Source organism: Artemia sp. Qi Xiang Cuo, chromosome 12, assembly GCF_049724085.1.
Source record: "Artemia sp. Qi Xiang Cuo chromosome 12, ASM4972408v1, whole genome shotgun sequence".
NCBI classification, from domain to species: Eukaryota; Metazoa; Arthropoda; class Branchiopoda; order Anostraca; family Artemiidae; genus Artemia; species Artemia sp. Qi Xiang Cuo.
Genome location: NC_142805.1, coordinates 57,610,706 through 57,630,679, shown reverse-complemented (window position 1 = coordinate 57,630,679; position 19,974 = coordinate 57,610,706). Strand labels below are relative to the sequence as shown.

Below are 19,974 nucleotides of genomic sequence, written 5' to 3'. Positions count from 1 at the left end.
GAATTCAAGTAGCCAATATTGTGCCCATGTTTGGATTTTACAAAGGTCACACTGCAGACTTTGTTGATTTGCAGGCCCAAACAGCTTGGAGTCATCACCATAGAGAGTGATGTTGTTTTCTGTTCCATTCACCATATCATTGATGTATATGAGGAATAGGGTAGGGCCCAAAACAGTACCCTGGGGGACTCCACTTACAACATCACATGGTTCAGAGAAAACCTTGTCATTAGCTCTGAGGAGTTGAACCTTCTGAGTCTGACCAGTCAGAAAGTGCATGACCCAATCAATCATGTCTGCGTGGGTACCTGCTGCCAAAAGTTTCAATTTGAGATGGTTGTGTGGTACCATGTCAAAAGCCTTGACTAGGTCCAGTAAAATCAGGTCCACATGGATTCCTTTCTCAAGGTGACCTGTTATGATGCTGTATGTCTCAAGGAAATTGGTCTCAACCAATTTTCCTGGCTGAAAGCCATACTGGTTGGAGGAAAGTATATTATTGGTATGGAGATGTGTCAGAATCTCACCATTTACAATCCACTCAAGGGTTTTTGCCACCACTGAGGTTAGACTGATGGGTCTGTAGTTGTTGGCTTTGGTGCAGTCACCTTTCTTGAGTATTGGGGTGACATGGGTGAGCTTCCAGTCTATGGGTACCTTTTTTGAGTCAAGCAACAGTTGGAATATATTGCATAGTGGTTGTGCAATTTCTTTGGCAAGCTCCTTCAATAGTCTTGGGTGCAAGTTATCAGGACTGGCAGACTTATTGACATCTAGCACTTCAAGTTGCTTTTGGACAACAGGGGGGGGCGAGGAGAATAGGTGGCATTGGGTTAGGGATGTAGTATGATGGGCCATGAGGAAGAGGGCCATCTGGTTCATTGGTGAAAGCTGACGCAAACTGCCTGTTGAGGAGATTGGCAATGTCCTTCAAGTGTTGATCTGTCAATTTATAATTTGAAGTGAATACTCTTTATATTTTTTTAAAGCTTACTGAAGCTGATTCTGTAGTTTTTTATACTGATTATATTCTTTTATACTTGTTTAGCCAAAAAACTTTCCTGGAAAACAAAATGTTTTTCTGGCCACTTTTCTGTTTGTTTTGTCAGGTAGCCAAACATAAACCAAATGTCTTTTCCAGGATGACATTCAATGAGTACCTTTGCATTGGTGTACTCAGCAAACTTTCTATTGGTTGAATCACTGCATAAAGAAATATAAAAAAAACTGCCAATCATGGGCCAGTTTCCCCTAGCTGTGTTTCAGATAAAATCAAATCACCTTAGTGCCTGTAGTGCTATTGAGTTGATGACTCCCAGTCAAACCTCCACTGCTTCTTTTCTCACTCCTTGTCAAGTTGGTTTTTGATAGACTGGATGGAGGGAGTGCTGACAGTAGAGTCCTTCAATTCATTCCAGTGGTTTATTACTTTTCCTGAAAAACACATTTGATGGATTCTTTATCTGGAGCATAACTTTGGAAGCTCCTTTGAGTGTCCTCATGTGAGATGATGGCTGGTACTGTGGCTGCCCATGAAGATGGTAGAGTTTTCCTATTGGTGCCTGTAAGTCAGCATCATATCACTACATATCTATCTGCAGATAAGGGTAGGTAGCTTGAGGTGGTCCTCATCTGAAGCTGATTGTAGGCTTTTCATGCATGTTGTTGTTCACCTCTGAACATTTTTGATGAACCTTACATCTTGCTGGTAAGAGGGACCAGCCAGACACAATCCAAAATCAAGATGGGGTTTAACAAGAGCCTTAAAATTTTTTTATGAGTATTGTTGCCCCTCTACTGATGGTCCTTTTTAATAGGCCAAGGATGGAATTTGCTTGGTAGACAACATTCTGGATGTGGAGCCTCAACCTGTTGCCAATGATGACACCAAGGTCCCTTTCTTCCTCTCTGTTCACTATATTGTCCCTTATTTTAGCAATAGGATTTGAGTAGTTGGCCACTGGGTTATTAGCCTAGGTCCAAGGTGGAAAATACAGCATTTGCTTGTATTGAATTAGAGAAGCCAGTCCTGAGTCTAATCCTTACAAGTCCAATTCAAATGAAATTACATTATCAAAATGGACTTGAAATTAAGGAGAAAATAGGGAAAAAATGAAGAAATATAATTAATTGAGGTAAAATTCTACTTTAGTTACTTTTACCTATCTTGGAAAGGGATGAGGTTAGGAAAATGAAACTTTCAGGGATGGGTCTATAGGCTAAAATATGTCCTGGGAAGGTATTTTGAAGTACTTATCTCCTCTCCTTCTCCCTCTAGAGGACCCTGAAATTTGCCTACATGACAGGTACATGACCTATTGAAGTTTTGACAAAACAACATTATACCTTAATTTTCAGTTATAAGATTCTTTTTCTCTGGCTTTAGTTCTGAAAATGCAATTCCTGTTATTTAAGTAGTATTTTAAGCCATATCAATGTTAATTTTCAAAAAATAGGAAATGTATTTGCATATCTTTAAAACTTTATAAATCAGCATTGAGCAAAGTTGTGAAGCTGAAAACAATTTTGTTGGACTTCATTTTAAGCAGAAGGTCTATTTTACAAGGTTTCAGTTTTATAACACACAGATTTTTAAAGGTCATCAAAGGTCAGGACCCTCTAGAGGGAGGAGTGGAGGTAGGTACTTCAAAATACCTTCCCGGGACATTCTTTAGCCTGTAGATCTATCCCTAAAAGTTTCATTTTCCTAACCAACCTCCTTTCAAGATAGCCAAAAGTAGTTAAAGTAGAATTTTACCTGTTTTTTTAACATATTTCCTTTGCAAAAGCCCCTAAATCAAACCTTAATCAACATAACAACTTTTGGTATGTTTCAATTATTATTAGATATGTTTGAGTTAGTTTGGTATGCTACTGCATGTTTCAGTTATTATGTTCCCAGTATGTATGTTTACTGTATGTTTCAGTTGCTGTATGTTTATGTTATGTTGTCAACATAGTCATAGACTTTTTTATAATTGTTTAGAGCAATAAGCTTGTTAAAGCTTACTGTAATTTGGTACTAATAAATAAATAAACAAATAAATAAAATGTCTTTAAACTTTTGGTTACTAGGCTAGCCAATAGACTGTATTAGGCTACCTTTTGGGGCCTGTGAGAGGGCATAGGCTGTAAAAAGGCATCAAGAGATGTAAGCTATTCACTTTCATCCTAGATAAATTATGTAGTAAACTACACATAGGCTAGGCTATACCCTTTTGTAGAATACTGATTGTTAAACACAAAAAGGAGGACAAATCCAATTTTTTGTAAAAGAAAGGAGACCAAAAGGAGAATAATTTAAAGAAAACACAAGCTAAGTAACATTGACCCAAAACTTCTAGGTCTAGGCCTACATAATTTTAGAGTTTGGGTTACTTACGCCTCTCCAAATACAATACTGTTGCTCTCAGTAGGAAATCCAAAGTCTTTGAACTGTGCAAATGCAAAACAACTGAAAAGGGTAAGTGACCAACACTCAAATATAAACTTCATATTGTAAACTTATCACTCAAAGGCACTAAACATGGATTGTAGGCTAATTGAGAAAGGCCTTATTCACTAGCCTATTTTCTTCAGTAGGCCTATTTGTACTCTGGATGCAACTGAACAAAGGGCACTCAAATACTTCTTTTTATTAAGAACCATATGACAAATTTGAACTATCCAGTTTCAGCTCACTTTGCTTTCCCTCACAACTAGTCAAATTGAAATTCTAAATCTACGTATATTCTTCCGATACCGAAGTATCCAAGAGCCTCGTTCAGGATAAGTTTATTTGATCCGTGACCAAATAAAATGGTCGACGGAGCTAAGAATTTTTGGGGGTGACCAGTTTAATAAGATCCCATTTTTACTTACCAAGAGTCAGACAATGTAGAAAGCAGATAGACCAATGAAAGCGGGAAAATCTTTTTCAGGTCAAATTTTTTCCTCTACGCTTTCAGGTCTGGATCTCCTTTCCCTTTTGTCTTTAAAACATCAAATAAATAAGGTTAAGTCAAAATTTTAATCTTCAATAATTAAAAAAAAGGAAAAGATTTCTCAACCTTGGTAAATAATTACTAATTATTTAGTTTACAAAGTGATTTCAAAATATTCAACTTTTAGTCGTTAAAGAAAATATATTAAATTTGACCAATGAATATAGTCTTTATAGTTGCAATAGAAATTATTTTTTAATAATTTTTGAGTGGTTAGTAAGCGCTAAAAAAATACTTTGATCATTTTTACTGTAAGTTCAGTTTCTTTTTTAAAAATTATTCTTGCCAAAACCTAGCTCATGTATTTTGCAAAAAAAAACGAAACCGATACCAAGTTTTGCCTCAAGAAAACTATTGAAATAGGTCTTAAATCTTATTTACGCTACTCTGAAAGTACATCAGATATAAAATGTTTGATTGTACCATGGAACTTGTTGTGTCGAGACTATGCGTATTTTTTTTAAACATAAGCCAGATTCTTGAAGCAAACATTGAAAATTATCAGTAGAATGTAGAAGCTAATTAAATTAATGATTGTTGAATTGGAACTTGAGGAAGAGCAAAATTCGTAAGCCCGACCCAGGCCTCTTTTTATCGTACCTGTTGACTTCATGATTTTGATTATGAAATCACAAAATTATAAAATCTGAACGCTGTTTCAGTCAGTGGACTAGCTAGTCATTTTCATTGGTCAGGATTGATATGTCGATAAAATTATTGAACACTTTGAATTTACATTGAAACAAAATAAATCAAACTGTCTGAGTAGAACCGAGCAGTAATAAATTTCATAGCCTCTTTCTTATTTTCTTTTAATGTTGTTTCTTGGGAGGGTTGTTTTGATTGTAATTTGAGTAAGTGCATTACTGTCGGTAATCTGTTTGATTTTACTTGTTTCTCTTTTTATAAGATCAAGCAGCAGTATTATTTATCTTATCTCTTTGCAAGAGCTGCGACCTTCACAGCATCTGTTTTGTGTGAAAACACAGTTGGAAGATAGGATTATCTTGATAAAAGAGAAAAAGGAGACCAAACTTAGCACTCAAATTGGCTTTTAGAATACCAAATTCCATTGTAAAGGCTCATTCACTGTGAGATTTTACTACTATCGAGAATTAGCTAGCATAATTTTGAGCTAATTAGAACTCTTCATAGTATTTATCTTCGGAAATTCTATGAAAAATCTGAATGGTTCAAATCAGCTCTAGTTAAATGTTGGTTGTAGTAAAAATCTCATTGTGAATGGTCATTAATTGAACTTAGCAAAGTTAGTCCAAATTGACGAAAAAAAGAATACCTCTTGTTTCGTTAATATGAGTCTTTTTCAAGCTTTACGAGTCTTAATAAAGCTCCTAGTGTTGCTCCTGTTGTTAAGGAACAACATGTATAACATTAATTTAATTTTGGATCGTTATTATGAACAACTTTTTAACTCGTTATGATAATGTAGCGACAATCCTGCTGATGGGTACTAAAATATATTTATTGAGCTATCCTTTCCGGAAATTCTTGATTTTGGTTTTGTATTTAAGAAGTAGAGCAAATAACTGTGAAAGAAATAGAAAATACATGGAAAAGTGCAACTGGTATTGGATTTTTACTAAATGAAAAAATATTTATAAGAGCTTAGTCATTTTTCAAGGATGGTCGTTAGTTATTGAATTACAGTTGACCTAATATTACCGTAAAATTTTAGAGCATAGCCAACTATTTTTTTTCTTAGAGAATATCATAAATTTCAGAGAGACTAAAGAGTTTATGAAAAGGACTATTGTTCCGCTCTTAAAAGGTTGTTTGCTTACAGTGACTGTGAGAAAAATAGTTTATATAACTGCAGGAATGGAAATGTTACACTTATGGAAATTATCAAATTTGGCAAGATTTGCTGGACATTAATTTATATTTTTATCTTAAGTATAAATTTTAATGCAAGCTTTTTTTGTAATGCTGATAATTGTGACAAAACTAAAGCCAAATTTTTTTCCATGAGGGGCTTACATACGAAATACGAAGTCATGAAGCTACATAAAACACGAAATTTTATACTGTATTGAAAAGTAATTTTCTCTTATTTTTTTCCAAAATTCGCTATACGGACTACAGGCTTTTAATCTTCTTGGCTGAAAGTAAAGCATCGTTTTATTTGTTTCTAGATTTGGAATATTTCTTTTAAATTTCCGATTTCTCCTTAATGTTCTTTTTAATTTCTTGAAGATAAAAACTTTTATCGATTACCGAAAAACTTAGAGGCTAAGGTAATGAGAGGTGTCTACTTCGCCTAATAATAGTTGCATTGCAGCATTCTAATTAAAATTTCCTTGACCTTTCGCGGTGAATTTAAAATTATGAAGCATGTTTCAGCATGAATCATGGCAATAAACACATTCCCAACATCCAGTTTGACATAGTGCTGATAAATTCAAGCGGCATACCTGTATTCAATTACAGTTACAAAAACAAGCCTGTAATATGCTAATTTTATGTGGATTAGGTTTAGGCTAGGACTTGGACTTAAGCTGTAATTCTAGGCCATTTGGTAACATGGGCAAATCTGAAGCATTTTATGGGAGGGGGCAAAAGGGGCCCATATCTGGATAGTCAAGGGGCATGGGCTATATAATAATATTTTCTCTCAAAATTATTGAAGGGGGGGCATCTGTCCCCCCCCCAAACAACAGCCCTGTTTGGTAAAAGTTATAGCCTAGCCTATGTGTAATATCTTCTGTGCTAAACACTATAGCCTAATAACAGGTCAATATCTACCAAATCATATTATTGAGTTAGGAATAAAGTGAATACACCATTTGATGCCTTTTTTTATGCTGATTATGAATATAATGAGCATTTCTATTGGAAATGAATTTCAGCCCCTCCCCCTATATAGGCTAGACCTAACCCAACCTAACTTAACCCTGAATTGGCATATATAGGGGGGGGCTGAAATTCATTTCCGATAGAAATGCTTATTATATTTATAATCAGCATAAAAAAAAGGCATTGAATGGTGTATTCACTTTATTCCTAACTCAATAACACCCTGGGGACATATAAGGTTTTTATAGAAGGTGTTGTCGTAGAAACTCCAAAATAGGCTCATTCGATTGGAAATTCAAAGGGCTAGTACCCTTTTTAATAGTCAAAAGTGATTTGAGTGCAACCAGCCCCCCCTCCCACCCTTCATTCCCCCAAACACATCCATTCAAAATTTTGAGATAGCCCTTTTGTTCAGCATAGTTAATTTCCAGATAGAAAATATGTTTTTGAGGAGAACACTCCCCAGCTTCCCTTAGGGCAAGGGTTTTAAGTGATGCCCTGTGGGTATATAAGGTTTTTAAAGAAGGCGTTGCTGTAGAAACTTCAATAGAAGCTCATTTGACTGGAAATTCAAAGGGCTAGTACCCTTTTTAATAGTCAAAAGTGATTTGAGTGCAACCAGCCCCCCCCTCACGCCCTTCATTCCCCCAAACACATCCATTCAAAATTTTGAGATAGCCCTTTTGTTCAGCATAGTTAATTTCCAGATAGAAAATATGTTTTTGAGGAGGACACTCCCCCACATCCCTCAGGGCAAGGGTTTTAAGTTATGCCCTGGGGGTATATAAGGCTGTTAAAGAAGGCGTTGTCGTAGAAAATTCAATAAAAGCTCATTCGACTGGAAATTCAAAGGGCTAGTGCCCTTTTTAATAGTCGAAAGTGATTGGAGGGCAACTAGCCCCCCCCCACACACCCATCAGTCCCCCAAACACATCCAATAAAAATTTTGAAATAGCCATTTTATTCAGGGTAGTTGATTTCCAGATAGAACACATATTTTTAAGGAGGACACTCACCCACAACCCTCAGGGCAAGGATTATAAGTTATGCCCTGGGGGCATATAAGGTTTTAATGAAATCTTTATTGTAGAAACTTGAAAAGGGGCTCATTTGATTTAAAATTCAAAGGACTAGTACCCTTTTCAATAGTCAAAAGTGATTTGAGGGCAACTAACCCCCCTCTCTCACCCACCTTTTCCCAAAACACATCCAATCAAAATTTTTAGATATCTATTTTATTCAACGTAGTTAAGTTTTGGAAATTAAGTCTTTAAGGATGACAACCCCTCCCCCCACAGCCCTCAGGGCAAGGGTTGTATGTTATGCCCTGGGGGCATATAAAGTTTTTATTGAAAGCGTTGTTGTAGAAACTTCAAAAGGGCTCATTGAATTGGAAATTGAAAGGGCTAGTGCCTTTTTTAATAGTTGAAAGTGATTGGATTGCGACTAACGCCCCTCTCATGCCCACCATTTCCCCAAACACATCCAATCAAAATTTTGAGATATCCATTTTGTTCAACGTAGTTGAAAGTTCTGGAAATTAGGTCTTTTAGGATGATAAACCGCTCAGAGCCCTCAGTGCAAGGGTTGTAAGTTATGCCCTGGGGGCATATAAGGTTTATATAGAAAGTTGTTGAATATGATTTATAAAAAAGATTTTAGTCTTCCTAAAATCCGATTTTTGTATGTTCAAAAACTAAATGTTGACTTAAGATTAAATTAAAATGCACTGTGATAATGCTAATTCCCGATAAGGTATCTCAGCAGTATCCCAAGAACGACTGAGGGTATTATGTTCAAACATTTGGGGCTACTTCTGCTCTTAAAAATTAAGCAAATCCAAATAGTGTAAGTGTATCCAAGCTATCAAAGAAAGTAAACAGATTTTTTTTGCAAATGGTATCAAGTTTTCCATTACAGGTCAACCAGAGGAGCTATGAAACTAAATTAAACATTACTATTTATGTCCATATTTTTAAAAGGTTGTATGCTGTTAAAAATTGCTGAAAACTTTTCTCTAGAATACAGATAGCAGGCCAAACTATAAAGCCTTAGAAAATGAAAAGATTTAAAGTATTATTTTCTTTTTCCCTGAAAAGACTATGTCAGTATAAAATGAATAAAAATTAATTAAAAAAACTTTTTCCACAAAATAAGTTTTTCAAAGAAAAGTAAAGAACTCCATTAAACAAAAAATGAGCAAAACTAAAATCAAATAATCTACCAAGCGTGAAATTACCACAAATCAGCATTGATAAATGAATGAAACTTAAAACAAACAGAAATTACAATAATTAACCAAGTCAAACTCAAAACGAGCAGAAATTAACATAACTTGGGTGAAAAACCCCCTATGCCTTGCCAAGGTCAGAACAAAATTTGCACTTTACTGAAAAAATACAAATGAAAGTGCATTGTCAGTTTAATATATATATACTATATTAGTAATTAAATATAGTATCAAATATAGTACAACCTACTGATATTTAGTAATCAAAATGTTAATATTATTTGATTTATTAAAGTTATAAAAATAAAAACATTTATATTTTTTCAGTAAAGTGCAAATTTTGTTCTGGCCTTGGGAAGGCATAGGGGTTTTGCACCCAACTTATGTTAATTTCTGCTTGTTTTGAGTTTGACTTGGTTAATTATTGTAATTTCTGTTCATTTTAAGTTTCATTTATTTATCAATGCTGATTTGTGGTAGTTTCATGCTTGGTAGATTATTTGATTTTAGTTTTGCTGATTTTTTGTTTAATAAATTCTTTACTTTTCTTTGAAAAACTTATTATGTGGAAAAAGTTTTTTTAATTAATGTTTGGAAAAAAGGGGGTTATTTGGTTGTGCATTATACTTGTAGGTCAGCATCATATCAAAATGGCAGCGTCTGAACATAAGTGTTGGCAGCTGCATGCGTTCCAGTCTCTTGTTGTATGGGAGATCTCATAGGCCAGCTATGCACTTTTTGGCATGCCTCTGAACTCCCTCAATTAGACTGGTATCATTCTTATAGGAAGGGGAGGTGAGACATGTACTAAAATCCAGAACAGGCCTAACTATAGCCTTATAGAGCCTTAGAAAGACTGTATGGGAGCAGCTGGTTATGGTGTGTTTGAGGAGACCAAGGCTTGAATTTGCTTATGAAACTGCTTGTTGCCAGTGGCTGTGGAACTTCAATTGTTCATCTATCATCACTTCTGGATCTCTTTCTTTGGGACTTGTCTTTAGTACTAAGTCAGCCAGTGAATTGGGATTGGACATGTTATACTGGTGATAGGGGTTGTTGCTTCCAAAGTGAAGGACACTGCACTTCAATGTGTTGAATTCAAGTAGCCAATATTGTGCCCATGTTTGGATTTTACAAAGGTCACACTGCAGACTTTGTTGATTTGCAGGCCCAAACAGCTTGGAGTCATCACCATAGAGAGTGATGTTGTTTTCTGTTCCATTCACCATATCATTGATGTATATGAGGAATAGGGTAGGGCCCAAAACAGTACCCTGGGGGACTCCACTTACAACATCACATGATTCAGAGAAAACCTTGTTACCATTAGCTGTGAAGAGTCGAACCTGCTGAGTCTAACCAGTCAGAAAGTGCATGACCCAATCAATCATGTCAGCATGGGTACCTGCTGCTATAAGTTTCAATCTGAGATGGTTGTGTGGTACCTTGTCAAAAGCCTTGGCTAGGTCCAGTAAAATCAGGTCCACAGGGATTCCTTTCTCCAGGTGATCTGTTATGATGCTGTATGTCTCAAGGAAATTGGTCTCAACCAATTTTCCTGGCTGAAAGCCATACTGGTTGGAGGAAAGTATATTATTGGTATGGAGATGTGTCAGAATCTCACCATTTACAATCCACTCAAGGGTTTTTGCCACCACTGAGGTTAGACTGATGGGTCTGTAGTTTTGGTTAGGCTATACCTAACCCAACCTAACCTAACCCTGAATTGGCATATATAGGGGGGGGGGGGCAAAATAGGTTGTTCCAATAAACTTGCATTAGGAGCAAGTTTAATTAACACAAACTTGAGTTAATTAAGTAAATTACACTACTTTAGACTATGCTAGGGAAAGGGGTGCATGCCCTCCTCTGAATCTGCCACTGATAAGGGTGGGGGGTAAAATTCATTTCCAACAAAAATGATTATTGTATTTGGAAAGAGCATAAAAAAGGCATCAAGTAGTATGTTTACTTTATTTGTAAGTCAATAATATGAACTGCTGAAAATTTACCATCAGATTTGTATCCTGAATCCAAATTTATCATTCATTTGCATCAGAAATGAACTTCAGCCACACTCCCCTAATGTGCAAGTATATATCCTGAATTGGAATATACCCTGAATTGGTATATACAACATTTTTCTCCAATGTTAACTTAAGTGTTTCTTTTTATTGGTGTATATAGCTTTGTCCTTTTATTTTTCCTTGATCCACTGTAATCTTTTGTAGATGGTGGGTAAATAAATTATTATTATGTATAGGGGTGGGGATAAGTTCATTTCCAATGCAAATGAATGTTAAACTTGGATTTAGGATGCAATTCTTACTATAGAGATAAGTTTGCTTCTTAGCTACCTGAATTGTCTTTTAATATAAACATTACATGATTTAGCTAGGTGAGAATAAAATTGAATACATCACTTGATGCATTTTCATGCTCTTTTAAAGTTCAATAATTGTTTCTGGGTGACTTACATTTTAATCTCTTAAAGTGGCCTTAAAAAGTAACTTATTACATTGTTCATAATTTTCAGACCAGGCTGTATTATAGGCTAAGTTAAAACTCATAGTCAAATCCATTAGGCATAGATTTGCAGTTTTCAACATAATTTAGCAAGGATAAAGTGAATATATCACTTGGTGGATTTTCTTATGCTCTTTCATGATTCAATAATTGCTTCTGGGGTAAATTCCATTTTGAGCCCTTGACAAGGCCCCAATAGGTAAACAGTCCATACAAAACAAAAGTTTAAAAATATGTTTTTAGAAAAAAACTGCCTAGTGAGAAGAAGTTGTCATTTGCAGCTGATTCAAGAATGGTTATTATTATTTTCCTTAGTCTTGATAGTAAAATTGTATTTTGAACACCAATTTATTGGAACTTTTCAAAGCAGAGCCTCAAACCCCTCAAAAATGTGTCAAAACAAAACTGACATCATTTTTGAGTGGCTTCTGGCTTTTCAATTTTTTTTTTTGCAAATTTGTTTTCAAAATGACATTTTATTATTAAGACTAAGGAAACTAATAATTACCATTCCTGAATCAGCTGCAAATAGCAATTTTTTCACTTACAAGATTTTTTTTTATAATCTGTTTTAAACTTCTGGTTACTATTGGCTGTTTTGAACCCTTTAAGGGCTCAAAATGTAATTTCCCCCACAAGGAATTATTAATTATAAAAGAGTATAAAAAAGACCAACAAGTAATATGTTCACTTTCATCCTAGCTAAATTATGTTGGAAACTACTAATTTACCCTATTAGGCTTACTTTAAAGTAATATTTTCAAAAGGCATTGATTCATTTGTTCTAAATGCATACAATCTAATTTAATAAGTATTTGAATTTACAAGAGTCTTTCTAATCCCAAAAATTTTCCTGATGTTTGTTTTAAAAGTACATTTTTTTTTGTGTGTGAAATAGACTTTGCTTTACCACAACAATAGCAACTAGATAATTTGACTAAAGAATAACCCATTGCCCTTTTCCACAAAAATGATGCAAAAGAAGCAAAATTACACAATGGAACAATTGAGAAAATTTCAAAAATTGAAAAATAAAATTTAACAAAAGAAATATTAAAACAAAGAAAAATTATAAAAAAGGGAAACATGTCTGTGCTGATTTAGCTATAAATCATCTGAGACTAAAGCCAGCTTGAGGTCCTCTTTATCTGAATTATTACTTGATTCATAATCTTCATGTGCAGCTTCAATCTCCATGGCTCTGCAATGGAAAGTCTCTAACCAATGGGGATACACCTTGGCAGCATAGATAAAAATGGTAAAGGTAGTCTTTATGCTTTTAAGTTTCAAGGAAGAGGAATCTAGTAATGTATTTCTTCAAGTACATATTCCTCATCCCTGACCTTTTGCAGCTTTTCTTTCAAAGAGCACCATAGCCTATCAACACACTTGAGTATGGATGGTTGAAGCTTCAGATCAACAAAACTTTCTGAATGATAGATTTGTTTGTGAGGATAGCTGAGTTCTGACAGACAGGATTAGGCTGCTCAACAGTCAATCATTATAGAACTAGATTTACTATATCTCTGTATAAGAGGGATCAGAGTTGCTCTGTCCTGTCTCAGGGTAGAGCCATTCAAAGGGAGGGGGCAACCAAGGCAGCTGCCCTGGTCACTCTGGCTAGGGATTGCTGCAGCTGAGGGGTTTCCTGCTGATCATACTTTTCACTTTGATTTGCTTTTTTTGCTTATATTTGAGTTGGGAGGGGGTACTGTAACTAGTTTTGCTTAGGCACCAGGGGCATCCCAAAACTCATTTCATTGGGGGAGGGGGGCGATCTTCGCAAATTTTGCCAAATTGCTACCTGATTTATGCCAGATTTTCTGCAGAAATCAAGAATTTTGCTAAATTTCAGGCAATTTTGCAAAATTTCTGCCAAAATTTTTGCCATTGGCAAAAATTTTACCAAATACTAAAACCGATGGAGGGGCGGCGCGCCGTGGGCAGCACATCATGAGTGCTGAGAATAAAAAAAGAAAAATAATTAAAAGAGAAAAAAGTATTAAGAACAGACTATTTAATTTTCAAATTAATTTATTGAAAAAAAAAATAGTTTCATTTGCATGTTTTTTTTTGTCTTTAAAGGGAAGTTTAAACCAACACCTTAGTTTCTTTCTTTTTTAGAATATTGTCTACTTGATTGTTAAAAGTAAGAAAACTTTAATAACCTACCATTTAATGGTAAGGAGATATTTTGTTATCTATATGAAGTGTTTATTCAACACATTTAAGGCAGAAAAGTAAAGTAAAAGAACAAAAAAAAAATACATGACAAAAATAACAATAAATATAGAGTAAAAAATGATGAATATTAACTAATGTAAACTAAAAGAGAAAGAAATCCTGAAAAAATAAGAACAAATGCAAATGAATAAAGCAATAAACATCAATTAATGTCAACTAAATGAAAAAAGATACTGAAAAAAAAATCAGTACTGGTATCATTAAAAAAAAAGTTTAGATGCTGCTTCAAGGTACATGCAAGGTGCTGCATGTACAATGGGTGTTTTTTAAGTAAGGTCCATTTGAAGATAAGTACACAATGAAAGATTATTTCAAAAAAGTAAACAGTGAAAAAAGTTTTACTTTTTACACTGTTTGTTGTGAACTGTGTGTTGTGTGAAGGCTCTGCAGAGCCTTCTGAGGGTTTGGCAGTATGCTTGTGTATTGATAGTGATTCCTTGTTGCATGAAGTCAACCAACAAAACACCCTGTCTATTCCAAAACACTGACACCATGGTTTTGTGCTGGGAAAGAGTCTGTTTCAGGGGTGAATCCAATGATAAATTTCAGAGGGGGATGGATGAATTGACTTAGAAATGGTAGTATTGGTTAAAAAGGAAACAAAGTTTTTAGAATATAAGGTACATTCTTTTTTGAGACAATACTGTAAATATGAAATTATAAAATAAAATCTTTCGGATTTTTGTTGTGGGCTAGTTTATCCAGAAAGTCTTCTGCATTCACTGGAACATCCCTGTGTATGGATAATAAGGCCAATCCATTAAGGTGTTCCTGACCTGAGGCACTCCTGCTGTAAGATTTCACACTTCTCAGAGTAAAAAAGTAATAAATTATTTTATGTAATTATAAAATAAAATCTTTACACCTTTTTTTGTGGGCTAGTTTATCCAAAACGTTTTCTGCATTGACTGGAACATCCCTGTGTATGGATGATAAGGCCAATCCATTAAGCTGTTCTTGACCTGAGGCACTCCTGTTATAAGATTTCACTCTTCTCAGGGTAAGAAAAGAATGCTTGCACATAGCTATAGTGGCAGGAATTGTTGCACCAATTTTTAAAAATTGATGTAGAGTGGGGAAAATGCTATTATCACATTCTTTAAAGCACACTATTAAATATTTTGGTGCCAACTTTCCTGACTGTATCCACCATCTACTCTGCAGAGCTAACTCAGGTTGCAAGCTTCCTCTACAGCTGTCTGCATCAAAATACCAAAAATTAGTCAGAGTATCTGATATATCCTTTGTTTATTCTTTGTTGATCAAAATACAGTGTTGGGGAAGCAGGTATTGCAGTGACTCCAGAAACTTTTTGAGACTAACAAATTGCTGATGCAGCTGCTGCAGAAAGCAGTCAATTTATGGGATAAACACAGAAAGTCAGTAATACGTTTCAGGATCCTCTTATGCTGTTCCGTAATTATCCCTATATATTTGTTTTGGAGCTCATCTGGGCATTCTAAAGCTGATTTCATAGTCTTGACGCAGTTCAGTTGCTTTGGTAAAAAGTTGGTGAAATGTAGCTTTACTCCTCTCTCTCATGTCTCTAACTTTGCTCTTAAGATCATCAGCGTGTTTGAGAAAGCATACAATATCTGCAGTTTCTGATTGCAAAGAATATTGCAAAATTTATGCACCACCTACTAAAATTGTTGAAATTTGTTATTTGAAGACAAAAATCTATGCTAATATATTCTTGTCAAATTTAAGGTAAAGTTCAATTCTTCAGTGTGATATCCATAAAAAAAAAATGTAGAAGACTGTAGAACTGAGTTTGTCTTATACCTTCAGAACTGAGAACTGAATATTAACCTGTATTAACATGTATTGCATTATTTTTATAAGATGCATCACATGTATTATTATAATTAGCATTATTGCACCTATTATATTAACTGTATTCTGTATTGACATGAATACAGGATAGAGTATGGACCATCAGGGCCCCCCCCCCCAAAAAAAAAAATCTCATGATTTTTTTTATTTTCACATAATTTTCTCACAGAATAATGAGCTTGAAGGATTTGCCCCCCCCCCCTGAAACAAATCCCTGTGCCTGTGGACCATATAAAAGGCAGATAGAAGCGCTAGAGCAGTCATGTTTTGCATTCAGATGGATTTAAGCTCATCTTATTAACACCTCCTTTATTATCCATGGTATACAATTTATTCAATGACAAAAATATACGGTGTCACTACTACCCTTTTTACACCCGCCCACGAAGTTCCCATTTCCTTTAAATCTTTCTTTATGACGTCCTCCCACCCCAGACGGGGACGACCTGCTTTCCGTTTAGCCCTAGATGGTTCGCCAAAAAGAACAATCTTCGGCAATCTGTCATCCTTCATCCACGCAACGTGCCCTAGCCACTTCAACCTTTCTCTCACTAGAGCCCTAGAAAGCGGGATTGAACCACATTTTTCGTATAGCCTATTGTTTGAAATACAGTCAGTGAGTCGGGTACCTAAAACAATCCGTAAGCAATTTTTTGGAAAACATCTAGCAAAGCTTCATCCACTTTTCGGAGCGTTCATGCTTCAGAACCATATTTGACCACTGGCATCACTGTAGCTTCTAATATTCTAATCTTGGTTTGCAGACTTATCTTCCTATTTTTCTAGACTTTTTTTTAACTGTGAAAAAACACCCTGAGCCTTGGCTATTCTATATTTAACATCTTCACTGCTCCCACCATCTTTACTAATAATACTACCAAGGTAAGTGAAGCTGCCTAATCACTAATAAAACAAAAATCATAACAAAGAAAAAGATCCTAATAAATAATAAAATAAAATGAAATAATAAAATGATCATAATAAACGAAAAATCATAAAATGAGGATACACACAGCTAGCAAGAAAAAAGAAAGGTTGGTGTTTTTACTTAAATTTAATAAAAAAAAAGTTTTTTAACTGAAAGTATGGAGCAGCATTAAAAATTAAAATGAATAGAAAGTATTACGTATATGAGGGAATTGCCCCCTCCTCAGTACATCACTCTTTATGCTAAAGTTTAACTTTTTGTTCTATATTTAAGAATGGCTCCTGATATACAAGGACTATTTAGTTAGAATAAAAAGCTTTTTACCAATAAAAAAAAAACACTTTTTTTGTAAAGAGCAAGGTAATGAGGAGGGGGCAACACCCTCATATACCTAATAATTTCTATTCATTTTCAGTTTTAATGTTGCTCCTTACTTTCAGTTGAAAAAATTTGATTTTAATTTAATTTCTGATAGTTTTTAATTAATGTAAATCCGGATCTCTCTCTCATGGAAAATTCCCTTCCCCCACGAAAACTCCTTCATGAAAAGATCCTCCCACGTAAGCAGCCCCCAACAGAAGTGCCCCCCCCCCCCAAAAAAAAACTATATTTCCCAATAGTCAATGCTATATGTAAGCAACAGGCAAAGTTCATAACTTGCAGCCCTTCCCCTGGAGGCTGTGGGGGGGGGTCAAGTCATCCTTGAAGACATAGTTATTAGCTCTTTCGCCCATGCTGAAGAAAATGCCTATCTCAAAATTTTGATCAGACAATTTTGGATAAAAAAGGAGGTGGGAGGGGGGTTAGCTGCCCTCCAATATTTTTGGTCCATTAAAATGGACACTAGAACTTTTGATTTCCGATTAAATGAGCCCTCTCCTGATCTTCTAGGAGAATTGGTTTGATATGATCACCCCTGGGGAAAAAAACAAACAATAAACTGGCATCCATGATCGTGCTTTGGGCAAAAAATTCAAAATTCCACATTTTTGTATATACGAGTTTGAAAACTCTACAGTAGGGTTCTCTGATATTCTGAATCTCATGGTGTTATTATCATTAATATCAATTAATTTCTTAGGGGTATTTCTCCCCTTTTTACAAAATTAGGCAAATTTTCTCAGGCTTGTAACTTTTGATGAGTAACATTAAACTTCGTGAATTTTATATATTTTGAATAAGCATCAAAATGCGATTCTTTTGATGTGTCTATTATTATCAAAACTCTGTTTCTTACAGTTTTGGTTTCTATTGTGCTGCATTGCTCCTTACTTACAGTTTATTACCACGAACGGTTTGATTGTCCTGTGGACTTTTGTTTGTATTTCTATTTTTACTTTTGCGCTGAGGATGGTTGTGCAGAGGTTTAGACCTTTCATGGGCTTAGTCATGATTAGCTAATGTGGTCTCAGAATTTTTTATAGTTAGCTAATGGATGAGAAGGAGGTTTTTTATTTTTAGAACTCAAAAATTTTGTGTAATTTAAAATAATTTACTATCAAAACATTGTTTTGATAAGCTTGTATTATTTCTTGACTTAAGAAGTAATAAATAAATTAAATAAAATTAGAAAATGATAATATAATATGTGCATCCAAAAGCTACAAAGCTTTGCATAAACTTGCACAAGAGAAAAGATTTTATCATTTTTTCCCGCCATTGCCTAACCCTCTGCTCCTGGCAGAGGGCACATACCTCTTTAAATGCCTCTTTCAATACATCCAAAAGAAAAGATACTTATTCAAGATTGAAGAATAACCTAGAAAATGTTAAAGGAAGTTAACCAAAGTGACAATTCTTTGCCAGTGAGACAACATGGAAAAAGAACACATAAAAATTTTAGCAAGGATAAAATTTATTTCTGGGCTCCAAGCTCTCTCCAGTGTTAAGTAGTATATGAAGAAGCAAAAACAGAATTAAATTTGAAAACACAGAAAATAAAATAGCTTTATAAAAGCTTACAACATGATATAACGTTTAAAAGTATAAAATGTCTATACCCCATAAAAGTTTGGCATAAAGAAGTTTTGATCATCAAAACTTGATTACATATTCTCTTGTCCACTTTCTTTTGGAGTAGATCTGTAGTTACCTTCCCTTATTTTATGATGTCTGCATTTTGATCTGACATTCATAAACAGCTTTAATGAATAGCTTTGATATCTAGGTATTACTAGCATGCATGATAAGTTCAAATACTTTTTTCTACCCTTTATCTTGGTAAATTATGGGTTGAGACAATGGGTTAAGGCTGTAAATTTAACTTTTTTTCTATATGAAAATACATTTTTTATATTATAAAGCATTATTTCTTGAAATAATTTTCATCAGTTTAATATTAAACCACAAGTAGGCCTACCGCTGGCAATTACTTAAAGTATGTATTCTCTCTGAAACATGCGAATTTCCTACAAGCGAGCAACTTTGACAATCACCAGAACGACAAGAATTTTAAATGATTCCATTCATTAGCCTTGGATCTATCAATTTGCCAAGCCACAATTTTGGGGTCCCTGAAGCTTTGTCTTGAAGAATGATTTCAACTTGCTTAATAATAGAAAAATTATTCCCCTTTCAACATTTTTGACCAATCGTCACCTGAAAGCGGTTTTGTCGAATCTGTTTTTCCAAAACGGGAGAAAAACGAGTTTGAAAATTTTGACATTTGTATATCAGAATCGGCTATAGCTAGAGCGTTGATTTTTGATTCAAAATTAAGAAGAAAAATCACTTATATCATTGTGCTTGTTTTTATTGGCCTAAGGTAAGGCTTTTCTGAGATAAAACGGAATAAATATCAGTTTCGGCAAAACCACCTTTAAATTCAGGAACATAGGTAAGATAAGGCAAAACGGAATTGGCTCAACATGAATTATAAATGCGACTTTCAGCAAAACGTATTTCATCTGATACAGAAATTTTAATTTTGACAATTAACTGGACAGTTAATAATTTCTGGTTTTAACTTCAGAGCATTAACGGCAGAGGCTGCTTCAGGACACGCTGTAATTTCAGCTGAAGTACTAGGTACCTCAGCTCTGTTACAACTTCTAATAAGACTTTTCATATATGCCACATCTTCTGCTGGCATGAAACGGTAAAGTGGTTCTACGTCTTTTATTTTTGCTGTTGGCAACTCAACTACTGTACTTGAAGGTACAGGAGGCCGCAACCTTTCCACAACATTCACTGCTGACACTTGGGGCAATAGTCTCCTTGGCCTAGCCTCTGGTGCAATCAGCACTACAAAAGGAGTAGTATCTGAAAACGAAATTTTGTTGAACACCCTTTTGCATAATCCTTACTGTAATAATTTCACCTTTGAAAACGGCACTAAGCTATACTTATAGTATTTGGACGTTTTGGCGTGATCAAAAAACTTCTGGTTGGTCATTTGAATAATGACAAACAGG

General features: G+C 34.8%; 2 protein-coding genes across 2 annotated transcripts in view; one reads left to right on the top strand and one right to left on the bottom strand.

The window, feature by feature from the left end:
• Mcr (macroglobulin complement-related) overlaps positions 1-3,682 on the bottom strand; it is a 205,527-nt gene extending 201,845 nt beyond the window's left edge. Inside the window, exon 1 of the mRNA XM_089097665.1 lies at positions 3,383-3,682. Coding sequence (XP_088953791.1) covers positions 3,383-3,495 — 113 coding nt within the window. The 5' untranslated portion in view covers positions 3,496-3,682. The remainder of the gene's footprint in view (positions 1-3,382) is intronic.
• Positions 3,683-6,329: 2,647 nt separating this feature from the next.
• fy (fuzzy planar cell polarity protein-like protein) overlaps positions 6,330-19,974 on the top strand; it is a 64,408-nt gene continuing 50,763 nt past the window's right edge. Inside the window, exon 1 of the mRNA XM_089097949.1 lies at positions 6,330-6,447. Within this exon, the coding sequence (XP_088954075.1) occupies positions 6,346-6,447 (102 nt within the window). The 5' untranslated portion in view covers positions 6,330-6,345. The remainder of the gene's footprint in view (positions 6,448-19,974) is intronic.